The sequence below is a fragment of the Lupinus angustifolius genome, chromosome LG01 (genome assembly GCF_001865875.1).
Source record: "Lupinus angustifolius cultivar Tanjil chromosome LG01, LupAngTanjil_v1.0, whole genome shotgun sequence".
Classification (NCBI taxonomy): Eukaryota; Viridiplantae; Streptophyta; class Magnoliopsida; order Fabales; family Fabaceae; genus Lupinus; species Lupinus angustifolius.
Genome location: NC_032009.1, coordinates 35,218,003 through 35,239,466, shown reverse-complemented (window position 1 = coordinate 35,239,466; position 21,464 = coordinate 35,218,003). Strand labels below are relative to the sequence as shown.

The window sequence follows — 21,464 nt, the reverse complement described above, 5'->3', positions numbered from 1 at the left end:
GAATAATACCAAAATCATTTATTTTCTACTTCACTGAATCTTTGCTAGGTCACTTTAAATGGTGTGTTGCAAATAAAGATTACTCGAATCAATAGATCCTACTGAGATGGTTCCATTTCCAAAAGAGGGTAGAGGGTAAAGGACATACTCCAGAACCAGAAAGGTATTTCGCTTTCATTCCCCATTTTGTCTGTCAAAGATTTGTTTATTTGCTATGTCTCTACTAATGTCTCTATCTTGCTGTGTTATGTGAACCACACACGCCCTTATCTCTACATCATCCTTTTCTTATATTTTTTATAGAAATATATGTGATTAATTTGAAAATATTTGGAAAATTCTCATCTCTCAAGAATACTTGTGTGTACAGTAATTAGCTTTTAAGAAAGTGACTCCAGTCATAACTTGAATATTCGGTGTAGCTAGATTTAGTTTACATTTTTAGGCAAAATGAATGAGTAACAAAGTGTGTATAAGAGCACATTATTCACATTACATTTACTAAAAAACAATATTTGCATGCACCTTTATTAATGCTTCGCCACTAGAAATTGATCGTATGAAAGAATATATGTTAATATTAAAATTCGATTATGAAACCTAGAGTGAAAAAAGGATAAAGAGTGATCTTGTAGATACAATATTTTTAAAAATAATGTCATTATGTGATATGAATTAGACTTTTAAAGGGCATTGACATACATCACACTAACTCGGCTTTTAAATATTAAACTAAATCAAACGTTAATATATACTTAATACTTATATAATATTATTAATATGCACAAGACTTTATGCTAGTACCAAGTTTATGTTTGGTAGAAGGTATGTGTAAACTTTCTCGAAAATGACACTTAAAAATGTGATATTAATCCTCATGACTGATAGGAGATTTGGAAGAAGAAAAATAGCCAGGAACATAAAATTCTAAAAAAAAACTTAATTATGAATGAGATGAGAATATTGGATTGTCAAAATTTTATATAAGAATGATTAATCTAATATGAAGTAACTTTCACGCTCTTCTCTTTTTATCCTTTTGATTTTCACTTATCATATTTTTGGTACATCAACGGTATTCTTCTGGTTTTTTATATTAACCATATAAGGAAAGCTAGCATGAATGTGAAACATGCATAAAGGGAACTATGCTACTCTAATCTGGGATGGCAATTGGCCGAATAGTTGCATGTAGTGTTTTCTTATTTCCAAATCTGTAATATTTGTGGATACCGGTGCAGGTAGCAGTTTTTGAGGTATCCAACATATTTGAAATTTTAATTATATATTTATATATTTTGTAATAATTAATATATAAAAATAAATATTATATGAATAATATGATATTTATATGATAAATTTATGATTATAGTCAAATATATGTGATTTATTATGAACTAATAATAAAATATATGATATATAATCTTAAAATAATAATGAAAAGGCTATAATATATATAAAAATTTAATTAAAATCTAATTTTATAAATTTGTAGGTACCTCCAGGCGAACATCATAAAACTTGTTCTCACTTAGAAGCTATTATTGTGGGTACCCATTGCGAATATTTCCGTAGATACTCACGAGTTATGTTTTTTTGCTATGATGTATAATCTATTGTCAATGAATTCTGAAAATATACATAAACAAAATATTTTGAAATGATTATGGAAGCATACCTACATAAATTATTTTTAAATGAAAGTAGGAAAGCATACATCTGAAAGCTATATTAAGCTATTTCAACATATCTACTACAAAAATCCAATTTTTTTGCCATTAAGTTATTTGTCATAAACTATCAATTGTTTTTTTAATTTTTTAAAATTATTTAAAATCAAGTAGAGATGTGAAATGTCCCTTATTTATGATGGAAATTCATTCAAATATGAAGTTAATATGCATAAAGGGAGTAATGTTTTTCATTCAAAGTTTGGCTAATGGATATGCTAATGTTCCAACTAATGCTCACCATGTAGACGATTTTGGTTGTAATTTTTTACAGGGTCCTTTTTCCCATGTCATTTTGTAATATTGTTTTCTTTATACGGTTTGTGCCGTTAAATGAGATGCAAGTAGCACCCACCAAAGTTTGGCGATGATGCATATGGGATTTTCTTGTTTGTAATACTTTTACAAAATATATTTTTTCCATTTAATAATTTGCAATATTAAACTCCATATATCAATATATCAATAAGACATAGATCTAATAATGTAAGGTCTAATAAATCTCCATAAACATCGAAATGTCAAATTTATTTTTTAGGAATGACACTTATTGAGAGAGTCAATCACACATCTCGAAAATGATTAGTTCCTTAATTATAAGGTGGGGATACTATATAAAAAAAACTCAATATATTTAATTATTGTCTATTTTGGTCGGTATTTCACGTGCATAAGTAAGATAAACTAAATCCTTAGGGCGACAATGATGTTTTTTGGGTACATTAAATTTGTTTTCTTATTAAGCGACAATGATGTTTGATAAATGTATATAGGTAATTGGTAATTGGTAATTGGTAATTGGTAAAGCTATATATCATATGCTTGAAAATTCGCCTCACCACAGTTAAATTAAAAAAACCCGGTGATTCAAGGTTCTCGTTTTTTAAGAAAAATCCACTTCTCTCTAGTAAAATAGACAACACCATCACGTGCTAAGCCAATTTTATTTGTTAGGTTTTTTCTCCATATAATGCATTGCAAATATAATGTATAAAAATCAATATGGACTCAGTGACTTGTGCACATCAAATCCAACCAAGGGATAACCTTTTCCCCAACCGAGTGAAACTCCACTCCAATAATAAAGAGATAAGTGATTTTTTCTATAAAGTTTTAAGGTTAAAAATGTAATTTTAACAACAAGTTAACAACGTCACACAAAAAAGTGATTATAAACTATCTAACTAGATTGATTTTTTGGTGGCTATCTATTTTGAAGAAGCTTCCAAGAAAAAAACCACCTTATTGGGTATCAGGAGTTCAGTGCTTTGCAAACGTTGTAGAATTTCCAACCTAACCATTTCTAAATTGATTTAGAAGTATAACCACAAATAGCATAATCAGTCCACATCCAATAATCTTCTTCTCCATCAACAATCACAACGGGTAACAGGTATTTATGTAACAAAGGCAATAGATTCTGCTCCCATGCCAATGATGATTCTATTATATGTTAAAATTTTTTATCTCAAAATCAATTAATAATTATAGGATTAGTCCAAAATTTATTTAAATCATGCCTAAGAATGAGGTAAACGATAGGGAACTTGCTTTTCTGTTCTTTTGTGTTAAGAGAGAATGGTTGATGACGGATGAAGAAGGGTCGTTGATGCATGCCCGGCAGAATGCAGAAGGTTGGAGATCTTGGTCGGAGTATCGTCTGGACCCGACGGGGAAGGTACTTGAAAAGGATCTCCGACGACCAAGTCAATAATATGTTTTAGAGAGATGAAGAGAGTAAACAAGAGAGAAGTTAAAACATGTAGTAATAATTGTAGCAATAAACGAAGGAATGATAATTAATTATACTCTTTGTTCTTTTGTATTAAGAGAGAATGGTTGATGACGGATGAAGAAGGGTCGTTGATGCATGCCCAGTAGAATGCAGAAGGTTGGAGATCTTGGTCGGAGTATCGTCTGGACCCGACGGGGGAGGTACCTGAAAATGATCTCCGACGACCAAGTTAATAATATGTTTTAGAGAGATGAAGAGAGTAAACAAGAGAGAAGTTAAAACATGTAGTAATAATTGTAGCAATAAACGAAGGAATGATAATTAATTATACTCTCTGGACTCCTTATTTATAGACCCTGAGATTGTTGATATGACACCCGTTTATTGGCCAGAGCCTAGCGAGTACAATGAGATATGTTGGGTTGTCTCCATTCTGTTTGCAGGTCAACGTTTGTCGAATTGTCGGTGACATGTTGAGTGTGCAAGCGGCGTAGCAGGTAGAATGTCAACCAACATTTAAAGCGTGTGACACATTGATAATGGAGTCAAAGTCATTAATGAGATGCTAGAGGCATTAAAGACATGTCAGAAACATTTATGGCATTTTTGGCGGGTCTCGTCCGCCACAGGCGGGTGAGTATTAGTGAGCTAAATACATGCCCGTACTCGGGGGTTAAAGAACATCCAGATTTATCCAGGGTAGAACAGTTTCCAACATTCTCCCTCCACATATGTCTACCGTACCAGACGAAGAATTATCTTTGACTCATGATTAAAGAACCCCTTTTGACACATGATAACGAGAGAGACGTTGGTTTCTCATTCTAATTTTATACTAATGTTTCATCTTAAAATCAATTAACAATGAAAATAATAATTCAACAAATATTTAAACCATACCAAAAAATATGAGATGCAATGTGATACTTACTTCCAAACTATCTTTCTTATCTCGAATATCGAATCTCAAATCCACCTATCATCCTCCCTCCTACCCATTCGAGACAACGCCTTATTATTACCCAAAGAAACAACATACAATATTAAGTAATATGTATCCCAATACAATCCCAACCATAACAAAGTACATGAAATGAAAGATTATAATTATGTGTCGTGCATTGGAATACAAAAGATGAATTTTTGTACAAGTGATTTGTGGTACACTTTGACACACTCTTGCTATGGGTGCTGCCATGATATTCTAATAATGTTCAGGTTAGACATGACATGTACATTATTCATAGTACACTGTATTTTTCTTTATTTATAGATGAAGAGTCTCAGTCCCTTTTAATAGAAAATTCTTATTGTTTGTCGATTTAGATAGTTGTACACCTAAATTTATTGATATTGAAAATGTTGATTTTATTCCTTTTTTATAAGAGGCCAGGATATTATTCCTCTCTATATATCCTTGAAAATTTTATTACTAAGTAATTAATAGTGTGGAGATAGTAAGTAGTAACCACCTAAGTTTCGAAAATCTAGTAAAGAAGCTTCATGTCCATGGTGTTAATATTTTAGCATTGATATAAGATTAATTAATATTGGAAAGTGATTGGATTAAATGATGCACTGTTATATTGATTGGTTCAATTAAAGTTAGCCACATTGAGAACTTCTAACTTTGGCTCTTAGTTCTATTTTGGATTTTGTTGGAATTATATAATAGGAAGTGAGATGAGGGAAATACCTTAAAAGTAGAGGAAATAAACAATATGATTCGACATTTTTATCTCTTATAATATAATAATATAATATTTTTCTCATTGAAACTAAATGCAAAATCAATCACTTCTTTATTCAGTCATGGAAAATAGTTAGAAACCGGAAGCTGAAGACTAATAAGTAGAGACAAATAACTAACTCAAATCATTTTTTGTTAGTTCCATTCATTTGGTTGGTTTAGGTGTTATTTTTCGAATCAATTATGTTGGCTTAGTTGGAACCAAAGTAACCCTTAGAACCAACCACATTAAGAAGGAAACATCATTTTACTAATAGTTGACAAAGCTGCTTTGTCTTTTTAATCATGTTATTGAGTTTTTAATCATATCAAAATAGTGAGGTATTCATTTTAATAATGTTAGAATGATAGCAACTTATTTTTTTATTTCAAAATACCAACATTGATTTGAGTTCACCATATTAAAACAATATCAATGATTCCTCATTGTCTATGCTTTTATAATTTTGTTTTTTTGTATTTTTACACATTAGATCCAATAGACTAAGCCAAGCCAACATTAATCAACAAGTAGGTTCAGTTCAAGTACGATGAAGATAAAAATAATATTTACTTGAATCAATCCAATAAAACTTATTTAGTTTGTTTTTATTTATGAAAGAATTCTTACTTAACCGAATCTATATCTAGCCCTATTAATAAACTGAATAAACTAAAGTGTTTTATCAAACGAGACAAGTGATTTTTTTAATAACCAATTATATCTCCTCTTGTATGAAATAGACTAATTCATTTTGGAAATTCATCTATTCCTTCTAAACAAATGTTGTTATCAAAAATCAAACATTTGATATTTATCCTAGCTAGTATATATGATACATAAAGATGCAGTGAGATCTCGTACTAGTAGTGATAATAAGCTATTCAATTGTTGATAATTATTAAATAATTTATAAGTTTAGTGATTATAAATTATGAGCAAGAGACTTAGAAAATGAAAACATTTAAAGAAATAGGGCTACAAACTCATTTTATTACCCAACTCTAGTGAATTGTGTTGGTTACACATAAGCTAAATCAAACCCAAAGAAAAATCAGTTATGTACCAACTACAGCTGAAATGTATGATAAATAAATGAGTGTAATATCTATTTATTATTTATGCAAAAAATATTTATCTACAATCAGTATATTATCTATCATTTATTTGAATTTTTTTGAAAAATCAACGATAATTAAACATGAATAGTAGATAATATAATAACAACATATATAAATTATGCATTGTTAGTATATACATTTTTATTTTTGATTGAATATGAATAAGAATGGGCACAATCTAAAAAGTTAAAAAGGAAAAATATTTAGGAATTGTGAATGGCGCCTTTATTAATTTTGGAGGATGTTTTGGCGGGTGTCAAGAATTATCAAAGATGTAGAAATACAACAGGGGCACTATAGTAATTTCAATATCGCGGAGTTAGGGTTTCGCAGTGATCGCATTTATAAAGGACTCGTGTTTTTAAGATTAGATCAGCTGCGGCTTCTGCGCGTGTCTCTCTCTCTCCCTCTCTCTCTCTCCCTCTCTCTCTCTCTCCCTCTCTCTCTCATCTTTGATATCAAATGGAGTTTGATCACAGTGAAAAAGTAAGTATCTTTTTTCATTTCACAACATTTAATGATTTGATTGATTCACAAAGCACAAAGCTTATAATTATGTAATGTTATTGCAGGGATCAGAAGCTGAAGACACAAACCCTAACTCTGGTAGTGAACACAAGAAAACATGCGCTGATTGTGGCACCTCTAAGACCCCTCTCTGGCGAGGTGGTCCTGCAGGTCCTAAGGTACGAGAAATTAATTATTACATGGTTTAAGATCAAATTTTATCGATTTTATTTCAAATCAATGATTCGTAACCGTTAGATCAGATCCATTAATTATTGTTTTGATTGTTATGCAGTCACTGTGCAATGCTTGTGGGATCAGAAGTAGGAAGAAGAAAAGAGCGATATTGGGAGTAAACAAAGGAAACAACAATGATGAAATAAGAAAAGGGAAAAGAAGTAACAGTAACAATAAGATTGGGGAAAGTTTGAAACAAAGGTTATGGGCTTTGGGAAAAGAAGTAATGATGCAGAGATCTACAATGAGGAAGAAATTGGGTGAAGAAGAACAAGCTGCTGTAGTTTTAATGTCACTTTCTTATGGATCTGTTTATGCTTAAATAAATTATCCAAATTTTTGGTTTTTTTATTTTCATGAATTAGAATAATTAAGATTATTTAGGATCAATCATCGACCACTCAGTGTTCCTAACTGTTCTAAGTGTATAGGTTTAGTTTCTACTACTTATCTATTATGAGTGTATCAGATCAGTGTTATGAAGAATTGTAAGAAATTATTGGAATTCAAATTTTTGGTTATTTAAGTCTCTTATTCTTCTCTTTTTCTACATTTTTCATTATCTTATTTTTTGTTATCATTGAATTTTGTGAATAAGATGCAACGCGGAACATTATGGATCATGGGTTATTTATGCGGTTGATATGTGATCTAGGAGTATAGATTTTTAATGTGAAAATTGAATGGATTTCTCTACAGAGTTGTGAAGTGTTAATTAAAGTAGAGGAAATCTTTTATTTATTTTAAAGTAGAATAAGGATTGGTTTAAGATTTAGTGATGAAAGAAACAAATTTAAAAGAGGAGGGAACATGAAATTCATAGTTCCCGCTAGTTTGACTATGGAAAAAGAACATGTACACATCCAAAGGAATCGGGACTATGATTCATACTTGTGTCCTGTTTGGTCATACTATAATCCCAAAGTCTAAAAAATATATTATTTGAAGAGTGTAATATCTATAAATTGTTAGTGTAATGATATATACATGAAGTATGGATACTGATACGTGTGTTGGATACAATACGTATTCGATACGTCGACACATATTTTTTTTCCAAACTACAAGATACGATACGTTCAGGGATACGTGTATAAAATAATAAAATATGATAAAATTATAAGTATAAATCAAAATATCTAAAGTAAAAAATATAATGGAAATTTAGAATCACTAACCTCTATAACAAATCTATCTTATTCTATTTAATGAAAACAAATTTATCCTAAAATCATTGCTCTTCATAACAAATATATTTTATCATATTTTAATGAAAACAAATCTATGTTATCATGTTTTATTGGAAACGAATCTATCTTATCCTGTTTTATTGGAAACGAATCTATTTTATCATGTTTTATGAAAACGAATCTATATATCCTATACTTTACTGAAAACGAATCCATATATCCTATATTTTATTGAAAACGAATCGGATACATGTCTTAATATTTATTTTTTTAATTTTATTTTTTTAATTTTTGGATACTTTGTGGATACGTATCTTTCGCGAATCCGAGTGTATCCATGTCAGATACGTGTCGGACAGCGACACGTGAGGGTGTTTGACGAATCCGTGCTTCACAAATACACAATGATTATGTATTATTCATTTGAATTATTTTTTCTAAAGAGTTAATGATTAAATATAAATGGTCAATAATATAATGACAATGTATAAACTCATACACTGTTAATTCATATATATATATATATATATTGTTTTATTTGAAGAGAATACCCTCAATGTTTTATTTGGAAGAGGTTTCAAACGAGCCTTCTTTTTGGGTTGACTGCTTCTTTCACTTATGGGTGATGGATAATTACAAGCGTCAGCAATGATATTCTCTTCATGAGAGGTATTTGGTGGACTTGGAGGTGGAAAAATAACTCTATTTTTAGTAATAACTCATGGAATATTAACTTCGTCGCTTGAAATATTTATCATGATTTTTGTGAGTGGCACAATTTAGGGCAAAATGTCCTTTTAGAGGATAACGCTTCCCTATGTGGCGCCCTGTCCCTGGCCAAGTGAAACTCAATGTTGATAGTAGTTGTATAAAATGAACTAATATTATGGGTGGGGTGGTGCTATTTGTGATCATGAGGGTTGTTGGTTAGTTGGTTTTTCCGCCAACTCTGGAGTAGGTTCTCCTATCCTTGCTGAGCTTTTGGCTATGGAGCATGGTTTGAATCTAGCTTGGAACTTGGGCTTCAAAGAGATTATTCTTGAGAGTGACTATCTTGAAGTGGCGCAAATTATCCTTGATGGTGTCCGTATTTGTTTGGACAATATTTTGCTTCATGTTTAAAATGTTATTGCTCGATTAACTTGTAATTGGACGGTTGAAGTGAAATTTGTTGCCAGAAAGACTAACATAGTAGCAGATTTCATGGCTAAGCTTGGGTCGCACTCGCCTACTACTATGAAGAGCTTGTCGTCAGCTCCGCAAGTCCATCTACCTTATATGGACATCGATCTCTCTTCTCTTTTTTAGTTTTTGTTTATCCTTCCATTGTGCCAAAAAAAGTTTACAAATATCATTCCTACTTTTAAAACATGTCATCACGTTTTCTAATCACCAATATGGCTTAAAGGTTAGTTTAGGGAAGCATGGTGAACACAAAAAATAATATATGTCGCCATAATTTATTATTAATTTCCCCCTTTTTAAATATGTTTCTTATAGATGATAAATCTAGTATTAAATGATTTGTGCATGAAGAATTTTAAAAGCCCTAATAAAAAAGATTAGATGAGTCAAAGGGTAATCCAATTATTATAGACATAAGGAAAAAGCAAGAAAAAGTATTGACGAAAAAAATAAAACATTAATGATCATTAATAAACATGATTATTCATGATGACACATTTTGGAAGAGTAACTCTATAATTCTTTTTATGTAGATGGAAGAAAAAACTATAGGAAGTTGGTAAGAAAGATTTAGAAATTGGAAGTTTGTTAATACATCTAAGTAGTTATAAAACATTATGAGGTTATTTATTTATGCAATATCAAGTAGTCATTTGATTGTTTAATATTAATATTTTGCTCCTTGGTGACGACTAATTTGATAGAGTTACACGATATAAAGGATGAACATACGAGTTTAAACCCTAACAACTATAGCATATAGTATTCAATAAACATAAATTGCTAATTTTGAAGCAAAATTAAATATGCATAATCTAGTCTAATCCTACTTCAAGACTCGAGAAGTATTTATTTGCATGATTTTTTTTGTCTTAGACTCTTAGTGATGTACTTGTTAGGAGTCTCACATTAAGTAGAATAACAAACTTAATGTGATACTTTAGTCATAAGACTATCCTACTTAATAGATTAGTCTTTCGGGTTGAGCTCTCCTCATATGTATAAATCTTAACATAACTACTAATACGTCATTTTCAATATATTCAACGTACCTAGAATTTAGAAGACAAAATAAGTAAAGATATGAAACAACTGTCGTTCAAAATATTTTCTTACAATAATTTTACACACCAACATACCTTTGTTTTTAGAAAAAAGAAAGAAAATATGAAAGAGAAATTATGTCTTTAAAAAAATCAAACTTTAATATAGTATAGAATTTTAGAAATAATATAACGAATTAATTTTTTTCGATGTGTATGATTACTTTTAATAATTATCACTCACATAAATCGAATATTTAATATTTTTGTCTTAAAAATCGAATAAGGTCTTATAGTAGTACATACTACATACTGCACTTGTTGAATTTATTAATGAATGAAATGAATCCTGATTTGGTAGTAGTTCCTTTGACTCATTTTTGCTATTCAATCAGTGCCATTTCATTTCCTATCTTTGCCCCTACTTTTTCAATGGGTAAATAAAAACACTAGCACAATGATTTCAACATCATGTGTAAACTGAGAAAGACAGTAACCATAAGTGCGAATCATTGTTGAGGAATATTATGAAAATGCTCAAAAGAGTAAAGGCTAATAGTAATAAGTGAGATTTAGTAACGTAATCAGCAAATACTGATTTGGGATCAACACATAAATTTATTGAGGAGCAAGAACTATATTATGCATATATAATGCTTAATACTAATAGTAACTGAAAACTTACATTGGTATGCCAAAAGTATATGTATCCCAAGCCTTATTACATCTACTAAAATTGTGATATTTATTAGATAAAATTGAATAGTAAGAAACAGAATTAATTGTAAATATACTTTTATAACAACTTAATTGATCTATATTCCTTATTCTGAAAAGGTGCAAGTGAAGCATACAAGAATTGTTACCATTACTGATTCTGTACAATTAACAGGAATTTTCAAAAGATTGGAAATAAAGGGTACAGCCACCCATTATTGTTTATTTTGTACCTTCCTTTTTTGGTAGATCCAAGTCTTTATTGTAGTGAAACTATAGTGAAAAAGTTCATTGAGAGTATTCTCCTAAGAGGGTGTTCAGTAACATGATAATCTGCAAGGATTTGAAGGTGTCAGTGTTGAATTTGACCGTAACCAGAGAGCCTCCTACCATTAGTGAAATCCGTTGTTATGGGGCTGATAAGAGTGAAGAATCATAAGTATGAGTGAAACATCACAAACCAAAAACTTTAAAGCAATGATTCCATTAACTTTTCTCACTAGTAAACTTTTACATCCATTTTTCGACATTAAAGTTTAGAGGGTTGTCCACAATTTTCTATATATCGACTTCAAATGTCTTATTGTCTGTTGAATAATAAGCTAGTAAAGAAACAAATGAAATGTTATGAAGTAAAATTATGATTACTGTAATTATGCCACCTTCTCAATCATACATACATCAACATTAGCATTTAATGGAGAAATAGTGTTTAGAAAAGCAAAGGATATGATGTTAGAGTCCTTCGGCTATTGATAATTGATAGGACATGATCTCAAAAATAGTCATTGCTGGTGTGTTTACATCATTCCTCCTCCCCTTATTTGACAGGAGAGTATGCACTCGAAAAGGTTACGACTCCAAAAGTTTATTTGCGAGTTGAGTTTTGAAAGATAAAAAATTATAAAAGAAGATTTCAAACTAATATTTCAGATGTATTTCATGGCTCAACTCCCAGAATTTCATGTTCTCTTTATTCTTATTGAAAACTCAACTCACAAACTGATGCAAAACAATAATTTCCCGGATTTAAAATTGTGATCTTCTTATCAAAAGACAACGAACATTATTATTGTGTTGAAGTTCAACTTCATAACTGCTCCTACAATTTTAAAAAAGAAATCAAGTGACAATGAATTGAAAAAAAGTAAATTCCTTTTACAGCTCAAGTGACAAAATATCATGTTAGCAGTGTATCAAATTGCGGACCGCATCACGCGATGCGGCTGCAATATTGTGGTTGCAGTGACTGTCGCAACCGCATCACATTGCAATTGCGGTGTGATCCCGATTCATAGAGATGCGACCGTAACAGGCCGCGATGCAACCGCATTAGACTGTATTTGGACCACATTGGGCCGCAACGGAACCACATCAGACCGCATCGATGTCAAAAATACGTTTTTCTCACAAAATAATTCACACCGCAATGGCCGCAATCCGCATCACAATAGTCGCAATGACCACAAACACAATAACCGCAACTGCTATCACGACCACAACCGCAATTTAAAACACGGGCATGTTAGTATAAATGTACCCTCCAATTATTGGGAATCATAAAATCACTCGTTTTCTCACTGTCAATAAATACACACCCTTTTATCAGGCATAGGTTGTTATATCTTTTATCAAGTGGTTGTTTGGTATAGCCAAATAAAGAAACTAATAAAATGAACAAGTTGAAAATTTATAGTTAAAACCACATATTAATAGATACGAAATTTAACAATTTTGAAGTAACTTATGACTTTACAACCCTGCAAATAATCACAGGAAGGACCTAAAAACAGCACCCAAATTTGGACTGTTTATAAAACCAGATTTATCAATAAATATTGCAGAGTAATAAACACTACTTACTAGATTTCTTATTTAACTTTTAGGAATTGACATAAGTATTTGAAAATCAATTAAGGGTCTTGTTATTTGTATCTAAGTATTGAATATCATATTTTATACTCATTTTTTCAATAAGAAAAGAGTAACTCTAATTGATAATGTATGAATTTTATATACTATTATTGCAACATTCATCATTCACCTAATTTATTGACTTAGTGTATAGATATTAGAGCAACCACATTGGTTGTTCTTAACAGAATAAAAATATTTTTATTATGTTCTCAATTGTGTCATTCTTATTTTCTGTTTTTTATTCTTAAATAAGAGCAATTATTGATTGTTCTTAGCTAATGGAAAGTGAGGAGATATATGAATGTTGTAAGATCCAAATAAAAATAAGAATGACGTTTATTATTATAAGAAAAAAACATATGTTGTTCTTATTTTACTGGGAGCTATAATAAATTATAAAGTAATGTGTGATGTAAATAAGAATGAAATTTTTATTTAATGGAGGAGATTGGAGATGCTCTTGTTTTGATCCAAATACTTGTTTTGTTCCAAAAATTGATCCAAATACTTGTTTTGTTTGTTTGCAAAGTGGGCCATTCACCTATTTGTTCATTTAGTATCCAAGTTTCTATTTCCTAATTTCTCACTCATCTCACTTTTTTTATAAATTGAATATTTACATTGTGTATAAATATTGCAAAAATATCCATGATTTATTATTAACTCTAATTAATGGACAATATTTAAATTGCAAGATGCAACAAAGTTGTGCAAATAATTAAAGGAGGTTGAGTTAACAAACTTAAAGATTCTTTTTTGTACTTTAGCTCACTTCGTGTTAGTATAAATCTTGAAATATTGATAGAAAAATAAAATTACATTGTTTTGACGCTTAAATTTCATTTCCGAATGTATAATAGTTCAAAATTTTATTTTGTTATTACAATTCTACTATTTTTCGCGCTCCACTCATTCTCTTAGGTGATAATATATGGACACCAGCACTATTAGCAACCATGCAACTTCCACCATTCAATTTGTATCTTTTGATTATTGCTATGTCTTTATCATCACAAGTGTACAAACAATTACCCATTCAATTTGTTTGGATAACCAAGAGTCTAATGGGTTACCTATGTTTTTGTTGCATCAATATCTAAACTTTTCGCACGAATAATTCAATAGGAATGTAAAAAACTCTTACACTGAGAGTGTTTACAACTTTTCAATGATTGTCTCTTTTAAATGAGAGATATGGACCATCGAAAGAGAGAGGTGCCTTCCAGCTAATTACAACCAAAAAGCCTTTTTGTCCCTAATATTTTTAATAAAGAATGTGAACTTTTGTGAACATTATAGTCATGATACTATAAACGTTATTATTTACCATTAAAACAATAGAAGTTTGGATGATAAAAAAACGCTTAAACCACTAATGCATATGATCATTGTTCCTAAGCATTGATGCATCAAATACCCTTTATTTCTTCAATTCAAAGCCAAAAACTTTTATAGTGCCCAGCAAAACCAAATATAATATAAATAAATAAAGCAAATTTCCATGGCATGCTGCCACACTGCAAATAATGTTCACGCAGTAATAGCCACCTAAGCTTGCGTTAGCCCTAAGAAAAATATTTGCGGCACACGTGGTCATGTGAAGTGCCAACCTTGGTGAATTTTAGGAACTAGAATCTTCTTACCCGAAATCTTTCCGTTCTTATGTTCCAAACCAATCCTATTTCATTAAATCACATAAAAATGTTATGTTATATTTTTTTAATTTTCTTTTTTAGTATGTGTCAAATTTTCATTGGACTGGGACAGAAAATGGGACAACTGATCCCATTTGAATTTTAGACCTTAGACTTTAAGCTATGATGAATTAATCCTAAATTAAAACTTCATTGGCCCATGAGCATACTCAGAATCGTTGGCGTCAGAAAATGGGATCTTCTAAAAAATTCAAATGATAATTCATAATTAAAAAATGAATGAATAGCTTAGAGTAGAAGTAACATTACACTCCCACAGTGCTTCAGATCATGCACTACAAAACGGGTTTTCCTTCCATTAACAGAAATTGGAATCAAATCCATTTTCTTTCCAACTTTATTTCAGGTGTTTCAACATTCAAAATAAACACAAAGATGTCACTCCACGTATATATTTTTACATAGAGTTACTTTTTTTTTTACATAAATAGATTATTTATACTATAATTTTTTTCTGACACGGTGCTTAATAAGGAAAAGGTACACTATAAAAGCCAAGAGAAAGTAAGAAACAAATAATTTCATATATTGGGGCTTTATTACATGATTATATAACCCAAGTGTTCAAAGCTATAATAAATTCTTACTCTTGGAATTCACCAAAATTAAATATAGTAAACTTATAAACGTGGATGATGACAAGATAGTAAAAAAACTGTTAAATTATTGCTAGTTCATGACATCAACCACATGCAAATAAAAATACTTCAATTCCCGATTCCTTTTTTACTACCCTCACTATTCACTATTCATAGCAACAAATTACTAAGCAATAAAACTAAATCAAATATGATGAGTAAAGAGTTGCTTCTTTTATATTTCATTTATGATTGTAATACTAATTAACGAAATCATACATAAGGCTACATAAAAATTGAGTCTACAAATTGCAGATTAATGTATATTGGCATGAGAAATTCAGAAAGAAACAATAAATATAGTAACGTAGAAGAAGGATATTTGGATATTGTACTACTTCACTTAGCTTCTGTTTGCAGAGGCTGAGTTAGAGAGAAGATCAAATTTGGAAATTGAGGAATGTTTCAATTTCACTTAGAATTTCTGGATCTTCAAATCTCTGCACTTATTCTTCACTTTTTATATATTTCCTTTTGCATTTCCATTTTCCACTCATATCAACAACAACAACAAAAGGGAAGAGAAAGCACTTGCATAGAACATCGAGGAGGCCGTCGATAGAGAAGTAGCCGCCGTGGATAGTGGCGGAGGGCCGTAGTAGTAGAAAGGAAAATATGGTACAATTGGGTTAGGTGGCGGCGGCGTTGGGTAGTTAATATTATCCGGCGGAGGATAGTAGTAGCTTCCACCTCCACCTCCACCACCTCCGCTGGATGCGGGAGGAGGTGGCGATGAGTAAACATATTGGGATGGCGGAGGAGGAGAGTAATAATAATATGTACCACCTCCGCCTGAGGAAGGTGGAGATGGAGGGGGAGGACAGTTAGTGGTGGCAGCAGGCGGTGGCGGTGAGGGAGGTGGCGGCGAGGAAACTGGGTTGCATGGGTTATCACATGAGGAACACATTGTACATTGGATCTGGTCGTGAGACATGGCTTTCAGTTTCTGATCTGCATGAGTAGTTGTGAGAACAAGGAACATTGCCGTGAAACACAACAACATCACTGTCTCAATTATTTTCATCTGCACAAAATAACACGTTGGATCCTTAGAACAAGAAATGTGAAATATAAGATGAGAATAGTGAAATAAGAGAAAAGAAAACTAAACAATTATGGATGAGTATGATGATGAGTAGTGAAGTAGTGGTGTTTGGAGCACTTTCCCTTATCTTAGAAGCTACACTATTACCTTTTTATTAATGCATCTTTTCTTCTATCTTTTTCTACTTCAGTAAATAGAGACGAGAGAAGTGACGTGGGAATTTATATGGGAAAAGATGATACCCTAAAAGCAGCCACGTTTGATTTCAAAACTTCTACGTTTCCTACACTTGTGTATAGTGACACCAGACTTTTTCAAAACTATACTGTTAACATTTACTATTCTTCATACTCTCTTTATTATAATATTTAAAATTGTTCTTCATTTTTAATCTTCATTTATACTCATAGTTAACTTGGAGAAGTATCTTCTCAAAATAATATAAAATGTTAATTTCTATTTTTTATATAAAAAAATCTCAATTAAGTGATACCATTTTGATTGGTGTCCCTAATAGTGTACCAAACAAATTAAAATAAGTTATTTTATTGGAATTTGTTTTTATAAAAAATATAAATTAATATTTTATATTATTTTAGGAAATATGATTGGTTATGGGACATGGTTTTAGTGAGAGAGAGGATCCTTGTCTTATTATACTATATTATAGGAAGATTATTATAAGTTTATTTTATGATCTATAATAGTACGATTAAGTAGATTCTATGCTTATAAGTTTTTTTTATGTTGCAGTAACATTATAATGCATTTACTTTCCTCTTGTCTTGTATAGACACATAATCGGGCCATGAGGCTCTTTCCCATCTTAAGAACAAACTTAATATATAAAAAGTGAGATTTGTGCTTGTGGAAATTATCTAGTCATCCGAATAAGAAAGGCAATAACAATTTTGTGAACAATATAGGGTATAATTTGTTGATTCTCCCTCGTAGGGAGGGGTGCACATATCTTGTATTATAAAAAGTATTACTTTATATGGTATGATGTGGTGATTAGTTAACAAAATATATTTAAGTTAAAATTTAATTATAAAGTATTCTTTTAACCAATTATAATTTATGTCACATGAAGTGACATAAATTACAGGATAGAAACCTTGCCTGCTGTTTCTTGCTACAATTTTCAATCAACAATGCTCCTGGGAACCCCTCAAGGATGGAGAACATATTTGCTGTCAAATAATGAGTATCACGACTTTGTGATTGGTTAGAAAAATATTTAAAAATTAAATTTTAATTTAAATATATATTTTTCAACCAATCACAAAATCATAGTGTGACATTTATTATAGGATAATAGATGTCCACCCTTGAAGATTACCTTTCCCGCTTCATATAGGAGGTTGTCGAAATCAGAAATGTAGATCTTTTATTTGTGGGGCAAGGCACATATAGAGCTAAGAGTAGAAAACACATGGATTTCATCATGGGCATAACATCTAGACCTAAATTTGGGCTCAAAGACTCGAGCCCAAGAGGACGACTACCATTAGCTTCAATGATATAATTTTAGTCTACACTAAATCAATGTTGATAATGACCTTATTGACAAATGTCAAAATTCACAAAATATTTGTTCATTAAGCAAGCTAGACTAGTGTCTTCTTCTAGTGTACTTTTCAAGATCTACTTTTAAAGGTAAATGACATTTAATTGGATGAAAATAATTTAACTTATTTAAATACATACTATGATATAATTTTTTTAAATACACTAACATATTTTATTTAAATAGGTTACTACACCAGTTTTTAAATTGTCATATTCCACCCTAAATTTTAAACTATATTTATATATGCATTTGTTTATTTAAAGCTTCATAAGTTATAATATTGCATATATTAAAATAATGTAATATAAATGTATTGTGTATGACAAAAATATCTGCTAGGAAAGTTAATCCTACGTACTTGTGGATGTTCCCTGCTCGAACATGATTACCTCCAGTATTCAAACCAAAAAAAATATTCTCATTAAATTTGTAACTTTTTTACACAATGAGTCATGTATTCAAACCACATTAATGAAATCAACCATAACATGTAAAGGAAAAGACATTAATTAGAATAATTTCATACCATGTTCTTGATTCATACCATTTTATAATATCAACATAATAAACATGTACCCAAAAAGTATCAATCTAAAGCAAAGAATACAGCTTTGTATTTCTCCTACGTGTTTCTTTCACTGTTGAATTTCTCCCTTTTTTTATTACAAAACAAAATCAACTTATATAATCTGTTTCTCTCTCTAATTCAAAATTCGAATTCCGAAACGAGTGAAAACTAAAGCCATGGCTTGGCACTATTATTTCATCTTCACCGTTATAACAATCCTTATTGCAACGACGTCGTTTTCATATGCACAAGAATGCAATGGTGTACTCTTATCATACGTATACACCACCGGAGAACGGTTACCACCAAAAGTTTCCGACGCGGCGAAGCAACCGTACCGGTTCGAATCAACGGTAACACTTCTCAACAACGGACTCGACGAGCTTAAGTCATGGAAGGTCTTTGTAGAGTTTCAGCATAACGAGTTTCTGGTCTCTGCTACTGGTGTGGTTCTCGCCGACGGAACCACTCTCCCCGCTGCCGTCGGTAACGGCACCGTTTTTGCCGGTTATCCTAAGACTGATCTCAAGACGGCGGTGGAGACTGCCGGTGATTTGACTCAGATGCAGGTTCAGATTGACCTCGTCGGCACCGTGTTCGGGGTGGCGCCACCGGATACTCCGCTGCCAGCTTCACTCAAACTCGCTAATGATGGATTCAAATGTGACAAAACCGATGGTCAAGGTATCTTCTACTTTTTTTTGTTATTGACTAGAGATTGAGATTTGGATTTGTTTAAAATTTTAATATTAATTTTGTTTTAGTGTATGAATTAATTTATTTGACCTATGAATTAGTATAGAGTAAAGAATCAATTTAATATTTGAGATTGAGATCATTGGTCAATTTGGCCCTAAAATTATAAAAAATGTCAATTTAGTCCAAGACTATGGATCATAGTGTCAATCTCAGGTCAGGACCAAATTTACATTTTGCTGAATTATTAAAACAATATATATAAAATGAATAGGATTGAGTTATTTGATCGATGAATAGGTTGATTGGGTTGAGTGAATTAGTGAGATATACCAAAATTCATGAAATGAGGGTGGTTTAGGGTTTGGACTGATTGTTGACTGAAATGATTTGATGGTTATGTTTCAATTTTCAGGAGATAGTGGGATTAATGTGTGTTGTACGAAAGATCCCAAGTTTAAAACTAATGTCACCACAAATGATAAGTTCATGCAGCGTCAAAATGGTGATCTTACCATTATGTATGATGTGATTAGAACTTATGAGTCGAATTACTGGGCAGAGGTTACGATTGCAAACCATAACCGCCTTGGCCGTCTTGACAACTGGAAGTTGAGCTGGGATTGGATGAATGACGAGTTTATAAATGCAATGAGGGGGGCTTATCCATCTGTTATCGATGTTTCAGATTGTGTGTTTGGTAAGAAGGGTATGCAATATAAGGATCTTGATTTTTCCAATGTGTTGAATTGTCAAAAAAGGCCAACTATCATTGATCTGCCTGCCACAAAGTACAATGATACAGACCTTGGGAAAATTCCGTTTTGCTGCCGGAATGGTACTATATTGCCACCATCAATGGACATTAGTAAGTCTGTTTCTAGATTCCAAATGCAGGTCTATAAAATGCCCCCCAACCTAAATCGCTCCGAGCTTTCACCACCACAGAACTGGCAGATAAATGGAACACTCAACCCTACTTACAAATGTGGCCCTCCAGTTCGTGTAAGTCCTACTGCTAATCCAGATCTGTCGGGTATACCATCATACAAAACTGTAATGGCCAGTTGGCAGGTTGTGTGCAACATAACTAAGGCCATAGGGACAGCAAGTAAATGCTGTGTCTCATTTTCAGCGTTTTACAATGAATCAGCTATTCCATGCAAAACTTGTGCATGTGGATGCCCCAGCAATAGAGGAAAAACTTGTAGTGCCACTGCACCAGCTATGTGGCTTCCACCAGATGCACTTCTTGTTCCTTTTGCGAACCGAAGTACCAAGGCTACAGCTTGGGCTGATTTGAAACATCTACGAGTGCCGAACCCGATGCCCTGCGGTGACAACTGTGGCGTGAGCATCAATTGGCATTTAAATACAGACTATGCTAAAGGATGGAGTGCAAGGATCACACTTTTTAATTGGGGTGATACTAATTTTGCAGACTGGTTTGCTGCAGTTCAAATGGACAAAGCAGCTCAGGGTTTTGAGAAAATGTATTCATTCAATGGAAGCTCCCTAAAAGGTGTAAATAATACAATATTCATGCAAGGTTTGCCGGGATTGAACTACCTTGTAGCAGAGGTAGATGGAGCTAACCCTCTGAAAGATCCCAGGGTGCCTGGTAAACAACAGTCAGTGATCTCATTCACAAAGAAACCGACTCCTGGAATCAATGTTGCTCATGGAGATGGGTTCCCTACGAAAGTCTTCTTCAATGGAGAGGAATGCTCTCTCCCTTCAGTGATTCCAAGCAGTGGTTCCAGGAAGGTTTTTTCATGGGCTACTTTGATGCTCCTGACGCTGGTGCTGATCATCTTGAAGCAGCAATAGCGGTGATGTTCAATTTTGGCTCTGGCCTGCTGTTGTCCTGTGACCAAATTTGGTTTACATATTGACATATTCACAGAAGATGAGAAACGTCAGTGGTATTTTAAGTTCATGCTATCTGTATGATTTTGGATGCTGTGGTGATTCTTGTTCAATTGATATGATTCTTTCCAGCATTTTATAGTACAGAAGATTGTACAATTGTGTTAGATGATAGAAATATATTTATTCTGCTTTTAAAACTTAGAAGTTTACTATTTTTCATTCTCTCTATCCACATTTCTTATTTC

At 31.9% G+C, this 21,464-nt stretch overlaps 3 protein-coding genes across 5 annotated transcripts; 2 read left to right on the top strand and 1 right to left on the bottom strand.

The window, feature by feature from the left end:
* Positions 6,689 to 7,584, top strand: LOC109363049 (GATA transcription factor 15-like). The gene is made up of 3 exons (XM_019609223.1): positions 6,689 to 6,802; positions 6,889 to 7,002; positions 7,119 to 7,584. The coding sequence occupies exons 1-3, from the start codon at positions 6,779 to 6,781 to the stop codon at positions 7,380 to 7,382; spliced, it is 402 nt and encodes a 133-aa protein (XP_019464768.1). The 5' UTR covers positions 6,689 to 6,778; the 3' UTR covers positions 7,383 to 7,584.
* LOC109363036 (leucine-rich repeat extensin-like protein 6) lies at positions 15,621 to 16,728 on the bottom strand. 2 transcript variants are annotated; one of them, XM_019609203.1, is made up of 2 exons: positions 16,658 to 16,728; positions 15,621 to 16,489 (listed from the first exon to the last, which is right to left on the bottom strand). In XM_019609203.1, exon 2 carries the CDS (start codon positions 16,487 to 16,489, stop codon positions 15,959 to 15,961), a length of 531 nt encoding a protein of 176 aa, XP_019464748.1. In that variant the 5' UTR covers positions 16,658 to 16,728; the 3' UTR covers positions 15,621 to 15,958. The 2 variants fall into 2 exon arrangements, with proteins under 2 accessions (XP_019464748.1, XP_019464756.1); XM_019609211.1 differs by lacking the exon at positions 16,658 to 16,728 and adding an exon at positions 16,577 to 16,644.
* LOC109363021 (COBRA-like protein 7) lies at positions 18,769 to 21,433 on the top strand. 2 transcript variants are annotated; one of them, XM_019609190.1, is made up of 2 exons: positions 18,769 to 19,335; positions 19,766 to 21,433. In XM_019609190.1, the coding sequence occupies exons 1-2, from the start codon at positions 18,828 to 18,830 to the stop codon at positions 21,175 to 21,177; spliced, it is 1,920 nt and encodes a 639-aa protein (XP_019464735.1). In that variant the 5' UTR covers positions 18,769 to 18,827; the 3' UTR covers positions 21,178 to 21,433. The 2 variants fall into 2 exon arrangements, with proteins under 2 accessions (XP_019464735.1, XP_019464727.1); XM_019609182.1 differs by having other exon boundaries at positions 19,763 to 21,433.